Raw genomic sequence first — 13206 nt, 5'->3', positions numbered from 1 at the left:
TCCGTGCGGCCGCATGGGGACTGCAGGGCCATCTGCTAATCCCGTGCAGGGTCGGGTCACCCAGGCTCCCTGCACCACCTGGATTGAGACCCTCGCTAGGGCCTCTTGGGCTGACAGGATTTGTCGGAGAGGGTCCCGGGCTGCGACTGGGGCTCTGACCACCTGGGTAAAGGCCGGCCCTCAGGGCATGGGATCCTTAGAGACAAGCCAGACACCCAGGCTGGGGGGCGCGGAGGCCTCTGTGTGCCCCGATTGGGGGCCAGGCTGTTCCCCCCATTGCTCTCATCTCACACCTGTCCTGTCCCCATGGAGACCCGTGTCCTGAGGGTGGACGGCTGTCAGTGCCTGGACAGACGTTCACAGACCCCGCTGGCCCAGCGGGCGGGCCCTCGCTGTGCAGCCAAGAACAGCCCCTCCCTCTCAGGCAGCACCCTGGTGAGGGTGAGAGTCTGCCGCGGAGATAGCACGGGGCCTCAGGCCACCCCGACCCCCGTGGCAGCAGTAGGCAGCTGGCACCCCCAGGTGGCCACAGAACCGTCCGAAGCCATGGCCTGGTGTTGGTGAGGCTCCCTGCCAGCCGGCTGCCGGCCTCTGTGGGCGCCTCCCTGCCTGCACTTGACTTGGGGGTGGGAACGGCCCATCTTTCTGCCCAGCAGATTCTCACAGCGGGTTGGCGGGGTTGGCAGAGTCCCGGGTGGGAGGGAGGCTGTCAGGTGAGTTGAGCAGGTGCCCCCGGGCCCAGTTCCTCTGCAGAGGCCATTGTCATGTCACCTTTTATGTTGGAAACTTGGACCTTGACCTCATGGATAGGGCTGGAGCCGCTCTCAGGAACATGCTTCTCCCGGGAGAAATTCCAGTGCAGGCGGGTATGGCAAAGGCTGATTTAACTTACTTACTGAGCTCGAAAATAAAACCCAATTAATTTTATTCCCATTATGTATTTTAAAATGCAAATTTAAAATGTCTTTTCCTATTGTATTAGCTTCCTGTTGATGTAACAAGTTACCACAAACTCAGTGGCTTAAAACAACACACATCTCCTCAGTTTTGCTGTGAACCTTAAACTACTCAAAAAAACCTCATTAAAAAACCCCACAGATTTATTTTCTTACACTTCTGGAGGTCAGAAGTCCACAGTGAGCCTCTAGGGGCTAAAAGTCAAGGCATCCGCAGGGCTGGCTCCTTCAGGAAGCCCCGGAGGAGAACCCGATTCCTGGCTTCTATGGCTTTTGGAGGAGCTGCATCCTGGGCGTGGGGCCGCGTCGCTCTCATTTCTGTCTCCCTGGTCTGTGGTCGAGTGTCCCTCTGACCCCCTCTTATAAGGACCCTCCGGATGACACCAGCCCCCTGGGTGGTCCAGGCCCATCCCCATGTCAGGGGCCTGAACTTTATCCCGTCTGCAGAGTTCCTCTTACCACTGAGGGGACCTTCCACAGGTTGCGGGGATCAGGACATGGACGTCTTGGGGGCCACTGTTCAGCCCCCCACACCTGCAGAGCCACGGGGATCAGTGCGGGCGCTCTCTGGGGACCACGTCAGTGACACCCCCGGGCCTTGCCTGCAGCTTCTCTGTTCTTCCTGTTCAGAGGGGGTTGCACTTAGCCATGCCCGGCTGTTCTCCCTCAGTATGCCTCTTCTACTAGAAAAGTTTTGGGTGATTGGAGCGCCAACTAGAGAAGCAAGAGAAGCCAGATGCAGGATCCTCTGGGGTCCCCCGCCGAGCCCAGACAGTGCCACAGCCGCTCTCCCTGGAGCTCGCCCTGTGCTCCGTTCCCGCAGCCGGAGCTGCTGCCGGGTCCTTTCTGATGCCCCGACCTGGATGCTGGCTCACTTCCTGGGCATCTGAGGGAGGCTCAGTGGCCGGGGCTGGGAGAGGAAGAGTTGGCTAGCAGGGAGGCCGCCCCGTCCTTGCTTCTTGAAAAATCCAGACTCATTAAGTCAAGCAGCTCCTGGAATTCAGGAAAGGGGCTGTCAGCTCCGGAGGAGGGGCGGGAGCCTCCTGCTTCCTCTGCAGCCCCTCACTCAGGACTGCTCTCCCCTCCTCGGAGGAAGGATGGGGGAGGCTCCAGGGCAAGTGACTCACTGCCCTCCTAGGCGTCTCTTCCAAACTTTTTGGGGGTGTGCATCAGGGGCTCCATTACTGAGATGGGTGGAATGGGTTTGCGATTAATATGGAAAATGAATAGCCGTGCTCCGAATGGGCTCGCTGGGAGAGTTGTGCAGCCCACGGGGAGAGCATTAATGTGTTGGCGCGTTATTGGTGCTAATCACTTAAAATGTGCTTCTTTATTAGAGCTTTAATGAGAGCCACTTAAACTGTGCATTAAAAAGAGGAACTGCAGAGAGGCCGGCGGGCCGGGCGGCAGGCAGCCGTAACTCTAATTGAAATGCTTCTAGTGCAGAGCAGAGTTGCTGGATTCAGTCAGCCCTGGCACCTTCCAGAGCCTTGCCATTGTGTCCTTGCGGTTAGGAGCCTCTTGCAGCCTTGGCGTGTGGGTGGGGCCACGCGGGTGCGCACGTGCATACACACACACGTGCCCTCTTTAACCAGCAGCCCGTCGAGGGTGCGCGCTGGCCTGGAGGCTGGGCCCGGTCTGGATCGGCTTCCAGAAGGGCCCTGGGGCTGCCTGCTTCTGGGGATCAGTCCCAGAGGGAGGTGGCCGCTCGGGAGCGCGTGCTGGTGCCGCTGTGGTGGGGACTCATCCCACACCTCGAGGAGCCATGTGGCAGCCCTCCTGTGCCCACTCTCTGTGCGGGTTTGAGCTGAGGCACCTGGCCACCATGGGCAGAACCTGGGACAGGCTTTTTCTTAACCACGAGACACACGTGTCATTGACTTGAGTTGCAGCCAACAGGCGATGTGGGAACGTCCCTGAACTGCGTTAGTGAAGCACGGTTTCTGGGTAGGTAGAGCTGATGGTGGGCTTTCCGTAGGCTCGCGGAGGCTATCCCTGTTGTAAATTAGTTACGTGGCGCATCGTGGGGTAGAGAGCATAGGGGCTGTGAGCACAGACAGAGGGTTAGGGGCTGTGGGCGCGGCCTGCGTTGGCCCCATGTGTCTGGGGCCAAGGGTGGGCGGGTTGTCTCCCGGGCCTCCGTGTCCTCACCTGCCTGGTGGCGGTGGGACCACGTGGGTGGAGAGCCTGCGCCACTCAGGCGGCCCCCCTCTTTGTTGCGGACTCCTCAGTGTTGGGGGGTGGTGGGGGACCCCACTCACCGTGGTCACCGTGTGTCTGGTCAAGAGCAGCAGCTCCCCTGTCTTGTGTCCGGGCTGCGCTCTCACGTGGCCGAGTGACTGTGTGGAAGCAACGCAGTGGCTTTTGTCTGAGGGGAGCTCGGGGTGGGCAGCGGTCTCTGGGCAGCCGCACCCTGTCTGCGACCGCGGGTGTGTGCTGTGGGTGCGCCCCTCGTCACCCAGGACCCCGTCCCGCAGTCCCCTGTGTGTTTCATTCCCTCGGGGCCTCAGAGGAAAGGGCTGCCCGGAGAGAGGTGTCCTGGCTGCCCCGCCGCCCCGTCCCACGGGGCAGGCCCCGCCCCGTCCCGCCAGGCTGATGCTGGTCTTCTCTGCTCTAGGCTTCTTCCCCGGGAGCTCCCAGGGCTGCGATGCTTTCCTTCGGCACAAGATGACCCTCATCTCGCCCATCATCCTCAAGAAGTATGGGATCCCATTCAGCCGGGTACGTAGGGGCTGAGCACAGACCACCTGCTCGTGGAGGGGCTTCTGGGGCCCGTGCCCTGGTGACCACGAGTGCCCCAGGAAACTGGCGTCTTAACCCTGGAGAAGGTTCTAGGACGATGGCAAGCCAGGGCAGAGCCATTAGCCTCCAACTCTTCCAGGGTGGGGAGTGAGGATGGAAGAGGGGCCGTCAGGAGGGGCCTTGACTTTCCTTCCCGCCCAGACCCGAATGTCGGCAGGTCCTGCGGGCCGGGCTGGGGAGTGGACGGTCGGGGCAGCGCCTGCTGACCTGGCAGGAAGCGCTGAGGAGCCGGTGCTCCCCGTGGGAGTCCCTTCCCGCCCACCCGTGCCCGGGCAGACGCTTTTGAAAGAGCAAATACCTGTTTAGAAATGAAACGCCTGGCTCCCTCGCAGCGTGAAGGCTGTGAACTCATGCAGTTTCCTGCTCCAGAGGCTGCTCCACTGGTCCGTGTGGGGCTGTGAGGGGTGAGGCCACGCTGGGAGCCGGGTTGGCAGGGACCCCACTGCCTGCGGAGGGTGGGCGGGTGGGGGCTGAGCACCGGGGCCAGGCCGCCTCTGCCCCGGAAGTGGGCCCAGCTGTCGTCATTCCAGGCCAGTCCTTCCCCGCAGACAGCCCTCCTGGACGGGGGAGTCTGCGCCCCGGTCCCTGCGTGGGTCCAGGCGAGAGGCCTGTGCCCGGAACTTACCGGACAGGCGTGTGGGCCGTGGCACCGAGGGCAGGGGGCAGAGGAGACTGTCCGGGAATCCAGCTTCTGCAGGTTTCCCCGAAGAGCGTTTCGTCAGGCGCAGGAGCGAGTTCTGGGGGCGGACCTTCGTGCCTCTCTCTGGCCAAGGGTGTCAGCAGGTCAGAAATTGTTCTGACGTTTCAGTCAAACCGCCTGCAGCATCAGCACACAGATCGGGGATTCGCCTTTCTATCGGGGCCGCAGCTGCTGCTCGTGCTTATTAGGTAGCGGGATATTTCACTCTGAGAAACGCAGCTTTCCATGCTTCCCTCTTCCCACCCACCCCACCCGCCCCCGTCTTCTGGTTGGAACATCATTCTTTGCCAGGAACCTCACAGACAGATCACGGCATTGCTCACGGAAGTGAGAGGTACTTGCTCTCGCATCCCTTTGTCGCGGACGTTCTCCAGAGTGGTGCTTCCTGGAGAGGGATGCTGGTCGCAGGAGTCAGCTGGCGGGCACCCTCGTTCTCCCGGGTCAGTGCCAGTGTGGCCCTGCAGCTTGTATACGAAATGCCTGAGCGTGACCCAAGGCGGCGGCGGCCTCCTGGCCCAGAGGGGCTGCTGGTGACTGGAGAGAGGCCGGGCTCCGCAGCCACCGCGGCTGCCCATGGGGCACGGACAGAGCTTCGTCCCAAGGCCCTTGTCCAGCAGCAGGGAGCCCTCCGTGGGCCGCCGGCTCACTCAGGACCAGGCTCCGGGCCCTGCAGCGTCAGGCTCCACGTGGAGCCCCTCATCTGAATTCCTGGCGGCCTTCAGAGTGACGCCCCGCACTCCACTTATAAATCTTTGTAATGGTATTTACTTCTAGAAGAAAAAGCAGATCGATAGCAGAGCTTTTTAATAATTAAAAGTGTGTATTTCTGTGATCTGCCACGGACTTCCTCATTTATTCTTGGAGAGCTCGCACAAGCAGCCGACCGCCGGGCTTCCTCTGTGACTGGCGTCTGGGGCTGGCGCTCCCTCCACTCCTGATTGCTTTGCGTCACGGCCTATCCGTCATCCCAAGCGCCCTCTAATTTATTGTTGGGATAATGTTGACGGTGGTGACACGGAGGACAGACACCGTGGGTTTGAAATGGAGCCACCAGGATGTAGATTTTCTGACAGGGACATAATCTTCTTGTTGCTCTAAGTGAGCACGTCTCCTGTTCTGGGGCTTGATTTATGGGCCGGATCGGGCGGGGGACCAGGCCCTCAGTGTGCCTCTCCCCATGGGGGCTCCAGCTCGGTGATGGGGACCCTGCTGCGTCCCTGAGCTCAAGCAGGCCAGTGCACGCACGGAGGCGTTCTGGAAAGCGAGATAGCACTTTACAGAATCAGCTCAAGTAGGATAAGAACATCAGTAATTGCATTTAAAAGCGCATCCCCAAACCTGAATTTTACTTATCTCATTTGACGAGGCTCCGAGTCCTGCAGTAGAAGCTGGCCCAGGGGACCCTTCCTGAGAACGAGGATGCTGGCCGCTGGGCCCTGGGGACACTACATGTCCCCTCCTCCCCCATCTTCTGCTGTCGCTTCATCCCCGCATGCGGCTGTCACTTGGACAGGAATTTAAAAATATTACTTAATGCACGCTGACTTCCCTTGATGGGTACAATTCATTATTTGCAAAGAAAGATATCTCCGTGTTCTTAAGGACTGGCTTTTCTCCAAGCTACGTCAGTTTTGATTGATTTCTGACTCCGTGGTTGGCTTCTGGAAGTCTCCCCACCTCCACCTCACCCCACCCCCGGTCGCCACCTCCCGCCACCCACCCTCCCCTGCCAGGGTTTAACTCCTCGTTGGTTACTTAGATGAATCCAGCGATTTCTGCTCCTCTCGCTGGGGTTATTAGCAGGCCCCGAAAACTACGACAGAGTGGTGAAGAGCCTCTAAGTGGGGCAGAAGGCTCGAGCAGACACACTTTGCAGAAGGAGGCGTGCGCAGGCGCCGGCAGGACGCAGTGGGCGGCATCCACAGACCTCAGGGAGGGGGCCGGAGCATCACACCCACCCCACAGGGCCACTGCGTGCGAATACCCCATACCCCATATGCCGCCGAGGGGGCGGGGGAACTCGCCCTTCCCACCACGTGGGTGCAAAACGGGCGGCCACTGCGAAGAGCCGCTGGGCAGTTTCCTGGGGCCCCACGGTGCCCCCTCCGGAGTCTGTTTACTCCGGAGAAGTGCAAGCAACCACCGGGAGAAGATGAATCCACAGGTGCCCCCAGCTCTGCTCACAGAGCCTCAGACCAGGAACAGCCACAGGCCTGTGAGCAGGAGGCTAGATGAACAAATAGCAACACATCCTCACAGCAGGAGACCCCTTTAGGAACGAAGAGGAGCAGACGACCCATGTGCCCGGCGGGACGGATAAACCCCGAGGATGTGCCGAGCGGAAGAGGCCAGACGCAGAGCATGGGCAGCGCGGTCCGTGTCTGTGAAACCCTAGAGAGAAACATCGCCGAGGGGCGGGGGGGCGGGTGCATTTGGGCCCCGTTCTCAGAACTCCAGACAACCTGATATGCACCACGTGCTCAGCCTAGGAGAAGACTGGCCCTCCTGACCCCAGAGGGTCACTCCCACGTCACAGCCTCTAGTCCAGCAGCCCCGCCTCCCGTCCCGGGACACAGCGAGTGGGGGTGGCGGCCGCTGCTCTTTGTCACCCGTCTGCCGGACACTGGTCTGTTGGAGCGCTTGCTGATGGCCGGGGGTAGTCAGTGCAGAGTGGGGAGGGGCCCGGCGAGGAGGCTGCAGCCTCCTTCTCCAGGCCTCGGGCTGGCACCTCTGGAAGCCTCTGTCTGGCATCACTGTGGGTCCCCCACCCCGGTCCCTCACGCCCAACTTCTTGGTTTGGGGTCTCTGTCGCAGAGGCTGGACCAGAGTCTGGCCGTCCAGACCATTTTGAATAGGCCTGGAAACGCGCTCGTCCTGCAGTGTCATGACCTTGACACGTGTCCTCCCGGCCCACTGATGTGTCACTTCAGTCTCTTTGCCCTCACTTGGAAGGACCCATGTCTTGGGATGTAGTGGACAGATTCTCTGCTCACAGTGGCGGGGCCACTTAGGACAGCTTCTGGGGACGTTTTGGGGGTGGGCCTGCTCCTTCCTCGCACGAGGGCTGGGCGCTGTGCTACCGGCTCGAACCCGCCCTGGGCTCCAAGGGCTCCGAGCTCCGCCAGTGCCGACCGGCCCTCCTCGCCAGCCCCGGCGCCGTGTGAACACCTCACAGTGGATGGACGCTTGCCAGGCCACCTACCCCCAAAGCAGGAGACCCCCCCCCCACCCCGCCGCCAAATGAGAAGTACCTAGAATCCTAGCATTGCTGCTCACCCGTCTGGAGAGTGCAGACTGTCCCCTCGGGGCCCAGTGGGGTCTCAGTGAGGGGCGGGGCTGGGAGCCAGTTGCCGCCCTGGCCACTCGCCTCACCTACTTCCCAAGCCTTGCGAGCACCAGGCCACAGCCTGTCACTTGGCTCCTAAAGTCAGGCTCCCTGGCACTTGTTGGGACGTCCTCGAGCCCACGTCCCCCTGCTGTGCTCCTCGGTGGCTTCTTGTGGCTTTGCCATCAGCCCGTGATGCCCTGTGTCAGGCCTCGCCCCTCACCTGTTGGCCTCTTGCCCCTCAGATCACGCAGGAGGCTGGGGAGTTCATGATCACGTTCCCCTACGGCTACCACGCCGGATTCAACCACGGATTCAACTGCGCAGAATCTACCAACTTTGCCACCCTGCGGTGGATTGATTACGGCAAGGTGGCCACCCAGGTGAGTGCCCGCAGACCCTGGGGAAGGGTCTAAAGGGGGCCGGCCCCCACCTGCTCACCCAGCCCAGGGCCTGGATGGCAGCCGTTTATATTCGACCGGAGGCTGGGATTCTCCATAAGGGTCTGTTTCTGGATCCTCAGCAAACTTGTCCCCAGAATGTTCCTCACCTGGAGGCAGGGGAAGGGAGTCTGGGCAGGCCTGGGGTCGGGTCTCCCCTCCTCCTGGCAGACCCCAGGTGTGTTCCCCCTCGTCTGGGGATCAGGGAAGATTTGTTCCTTGTTAGTTGACCCCTTGGAGGCCACCTGGCCGGGCATGGGGTCTGCTTGGGCCCCAGCGCCTTTGCCCCCCTCCAGCTTCCCCATCTGGGCTTTTCTGCTGCAGGGTGCAAGAAAGACAGGGGGAGAGAGAGAGGGCGCAGAACCCTGGCAGAGCAGACTCTGCGCTCGAGCCTGAGGGCTTCCTGTTGCCTTGCTATCCACATTGAGAGGTCACTGAAAGGCCGGAAGACTCCTTTGATTTTCCTCAGTAATTTGCCATTCTGGTCCCAGAGGGCCGATTATTGGCCAATAGATTTGACATCTGAGCCAAGCGCTCGTTCTCAAATTCCTTTTCTCCTGCACTCACCTGTCTGTGGTTTTGACGGGCAGCTTTGGGGGCACGAGGCCCCGTAGTGGCGAGTCCAGGGAGCGACTGAGCGCTGGGCAGGGCCCTGGGAGGGAGAAGCTGCTGGGAGGGCTGTCGGGCAGGCAGCAGGCCCAGCCCTTCCTTGGCTGCCGGGACCAGGGGCCTTCTATCCAAGACTGGTAGCACGCATGCCGTGGAGGAAGCTGGCGAGCTCTGCCCAGGTCTGAGCTGGGCTCAGACCAAGCGGCCCCGGCTCTCAGGTTTCAGTCCCTTTAACCTTCTCTCCACTGCAAAAGGGGGCCCAGCTCTTCACAAGCATCCAGTGTGGTACTTGGGTCATGGGACAGGAGAGGCCTCCTGCTGAGCTTCCTACCAGCCTCCCAAACCAGAGCCTTGGGGTTCCTCCGCGGAATTTCTCAGCCATTATGATTTAGGACCCAGGGTTGGGACAGATGGTGGGTTTCTCCCAGGCCCGGAAGTGGGAGCAGTGTGGACCCGGAGGACTTGGAGCCCGGATCCTGATTCCTTCAGTGTTTCACAGACCTTGGACCCTTGCAAAAGAGGGTCTAGGCCGTGACGATCGGGCGTCACAGCCTGGAGACGTGGCCTGATGGAGTGGAGGGGAGCCGGTGGTGTGCAACACCCCGAGTCCACGGCAGGGCACGTGGCAAAGAGCAGGAAACCCCGCACCAGGGGTGTTCAGGGGGGTTACAGACTGATGCTTTTGAACAGGTGGGGTTAAACAAGATCCATCCTTAAAGCAAATGTCACCTGCTTCTTTCCACGTTTGAATGGGGTGAAAAATTAAGCTTCACAGGTGGCTTTGCGTCACGTCTCCACTGGGCAGCGCGGTCTAGACGGGCTGGCTCGTCTCTGTCTTTCTAATGATCTGTTTCTCTTAACTTCGCTGTGTCAGTGCAGTTGAGAAAAGGAAATGGGTTTTGTAGCCAGGAAGACTGGAGAGGCGCCCCGGGATTTAAAGTGCTGGGCTTTTTATACTTAATTCAGGAAACTGTGGGGGGATTGTCTTTGGCAGAGCCTCTGGCTTCGCTGCAAGAGGAGAGACGGGGGTGTCAGGATTGTCCCTTTAGATCCACAGGGGTATGTTTGCAGGGAGTTTTGTGCGATTGAGTTATCAGCCTGGCCCCGGGGCTGGTCCCGGAGGCGCTGCTGGAGCCGACCCTGCTGCGGGGCCAGCGGGGATTGCCCGGATATTAAAAGCAATTTTGGGTTCAGCCATGTGTTCACAAACAAGTGGCACTTGGGAAGCGCAGCCTTAGATGGGGCTCCACCCTCATATCGCCAGGCGGCGGAGCGTGAAATTACTGAACAAGTGACAAGCGTTGCTCTGAGCCGGCCCGGGTTCTGGGGTGCCTGGCGGCTTCTGCCAGGAGTGGCCACTGGCCACGGGGCACCCGTCCGTTGCCACCTGATGTCAGCCTCCAGGCCTTTAGGTGGTGGAACGGGACAGCAGGTTCAGACCTCCAAGCTCCACTGCCCCCGTAACGAGTCTGGGCTGGAGAGGTCGCCAGGCGCCTGGCCTCGCAGGGGACAAGCTGAGGGCATTGGCGGCAGGGGACTGTTCGTTTCCCGGGGTGCTGGGCCTGTGGACTTAATGGAGGGGGGTGGGGTGGGGCACGGGGGGACCAGGGCCCCTTCCCGCTGAGCAGGGGCCTCTCCCTGCAGCCTGAGTGCCCCGTCCCGTCTGCATCCCCTTCCAGCACATTCCTCGGAATGCAGCCAAGGGAGAGAACGTCCACTTCCCAGATTCTAGACTTCTGTACTTGTTGGTTCGTTACCTCTTCAGGCACCCAGCGAGCCCCTCACTCCCCGCACCGTCCGTTTCTGTCATTCTCCCTCTGCTGACGCATTAAAGGCTAAGCTCTCACGCTCGCCAGCCTGTGTGAATTTCAGGTGTTCCTGGGCTTTCTTCTAGAGCAGGGTCGGCAAACGGGGGCTCACAGGCCAAACCTGGCAGGTCGACTATTTTTGTATGGTCTGCAAAAAGAATGATATTTAGATTTTTAAAGAGCTGGGGGAGAAAAAAATCAAAGGAAGAGTGTGTGACAATTGAAAACTAGATGAAACTCACGTTTCACGTTGATAAGTAGTTTTATTGGCACAGATGCGCCCATTCATTCACGTGCCCTGCAGGGCTGCTTGCCTGCAGCGGTGGAATTGAGTGGTGGTAACAGGACCGTCTGGCCTGCAAAGTGGAAAATATTTGCCGTTTGGTCCTTACTAGGAAGTTTGCAGTCCCTGGTCTAGAGAATCGAGGGTGCAGGCGCTCTGGCTCCAGCCCGTCAGGGCTGAAGGTCACCTCCTTTGCTCTTTTCTTTGCAGCCCACAGAGTCTCCGGCATCAGAGGGGCTGTTCCCTCCAGCAGGTTGGCTCCCAGCCACTGTCTCTGGAGGTTCCGGAGGATCCAGTGAGGGCGCTGGTGGCTTTGGTGCCCGGCAGGCCAGGCCAAGTGCCGATGTGCCACTGCCGGCCCCCTGCAGAGCCCACCCGACTTCCCCACTGCGGGCAGGGTGCCCAGTCCTCGGGCTCAGGTCTGCCCTGCAGGCCACAGGGGTGCCCAGCATCCTCCTGGCTCTAAAACTCTGGAGAAAATAGGCTTGTGGCCTCTTGCCAGAGCCCCTTGGAAGGAGCACCTCTGGTCCCCGTCTAGCTGACAGAGGCTGCAGAGGGCTGCCGTCTCCCACCCTCTCTGCTGAGCACAGCACGCTCGTCCCACTTGCAGTCTGCACTCTGTGTTCACTGTCAAGTTGAGGTAGAGTTTCTTCTCCAGGATGGTCTTCCTTCCCCATCGCTGATGCTAACCCTCATCAGCCCTCTGTGCATGGGAGGAAAGCCTCGTGGCCACCTGCTCCCTGCCTGACGCGCCCTGCAGTGGGGGGCGCCCGCCGTGTCCCCACCCCGGCGCCAGGGGGAATGGCCCTGCCTTCCTTGTGGCCAGCGACCATCCCCGCCTACAAAGGGGGTTAAATGGATAAGAATCCAGCAGAGCTCTGGGTGCAAATGGCCCTGGTCCCTCGGACTCTGGCCCACCCTCACTCCCACCCACTGTGGCGCTGTGACACTTGGGGCCAGGTCACCCTCTGGGGGGCCGTCCTGGGCGCTGTGGGGTGTGGAGCAGCCTCCCCGGCCCCGCCCCCTCGATGCCACGAGCCCCCAGTGTGACAGCCACAGACATCCCCAGGCATTGCCGTGTGTCTCCTGGGGACAGGATCAGCCCTAGCTGAGGGCCCTGGCTGACCTTTCTCTCTTCGGCGCAGAGGGTGGTTGGTTAGTATGGCTGTGCTTTTTGGACTCTGGTAGTGAGGCTTCGTCAGCTCAGTTTAGTTCCTCTCCCCCGGGCATGTGTGCGAGCCCTTGCATCTGCCCGCCACCTTTTCCTACTGAAAGGCAGTTTTCGTGGCCATGGTCCACAGCCTTGGGTTTTGGAGTCCCTTAAGCACGACAGATGCTAGCTGTTGCCAGGGCCACAAACCCGCACTTAACAGGGAGCGAGGGATGGACCTCTGGGGCTGTGGGTACGTTATCTCCACGTGCCTCTCTTCTCTGGGGCAGGGGTTGGGGGGCTGGGCCGACAGCAGGGTTGTGGGAACCGGGACTCTGCAGGGCGTCGATGTATCTGCTCTGTAGGAACCGGTCCTCTTTCAGGAACTAGTTGTTGGAGAGGTGACTGCCCCCGAGGAATCTGAAGTTCTCTACCAAGCCCGTGGGCAGAGAGGCCCCCGATCCTGGGGTCGTTCGGGGTATGAGGGAGCTGGGCCCCTGCCCCCATGGGTAGGAGGGGCGCCGTGTCCCGAGTGGACCCTGAGCGTCCTCGGGGCTGGGCGGCATCCACACTCACACCCAAACCAGCGCCCAACAGCTCCTGCGAAAGCGCACCCTGATGACAGGGCTGCCCGAGGGTTCTGGGCCACTTGGCCCTAGCCCCGTGCACGTGGATGAACCCCTTGCTTCCTGGGCTTCTGGACACATGGCAGAGCTGGTAGTGGAGCCGGGGCTGGGCCTCCATGTGGAGTGGGGGTCGGTGGAAGGAATTAGAACCCAAGCCCGTGGGGCCGGGGCAGGCAGAGACCGCCCGAGTCCGTGGGGGGAGGGTGAGGGGCGAGGCTGCAGGGCTGCTCTGGGCCCCAGAGGAGGAGGCGGTAGCTATAGGGACAGGATGGCAGATGGAGGCTTTTACAGACTCTAGGAGGGGGCGGGGACTTCCTGCTGGCTTCATCCTCCAGTTTGGGAGATGTGGGAAGAAGAACACACACGACTTGGCCTTCCATTCCCACCCCCTTGGTCCGGAACGGTGCTGCCCCGTGGATGGACCTCAAACACATGATGCTCAGTGAGAGAAGCCGACACAGAAGGCCACATAGTGAGTGATTCCATCGACGGGACTTGTCCACAACA

The 13206-nt window shown here is 60.7% G+C and overlaps 1 protein-coding gene across 1 annotated transcript in view; it reads left to right on the top strand.

Moving 5' to 3' along the window:
* KDM4B (lysine demethylase 4B) overlaps positions 1–13206 on the top strand; it is a 134001-nt gene that overhangs the window by 76687 nt on the left and 44108 nt on the right. The window contains 2 exon segments of the mRNA XM_079915879.1: positions 3574–3677; positions 8029–8166. Coding sequence (XP_079772005.1) covers positions 3574–3677; positions 8029–8166 — 242 coding nt within the window.

Source organism: Stenella coeruleoalba (genome assembly GCF_951394435.1).
Source record: "Stenella coeruleoalba genome assembly, chromosome: 3".
In the NCBI taxonomy this organism is placed as follows: Eukaryota; Metazoa; Chordata; class Mammalia; order Artiodactyla; family Delphinidae; genus Stenella; species Stenella coeruleoalba.
The sequence above is the reverse complement of the archived record's forward strand: the minus strand, read 5'-3'. Positions and strand labels throughout refer to the sequence as shown.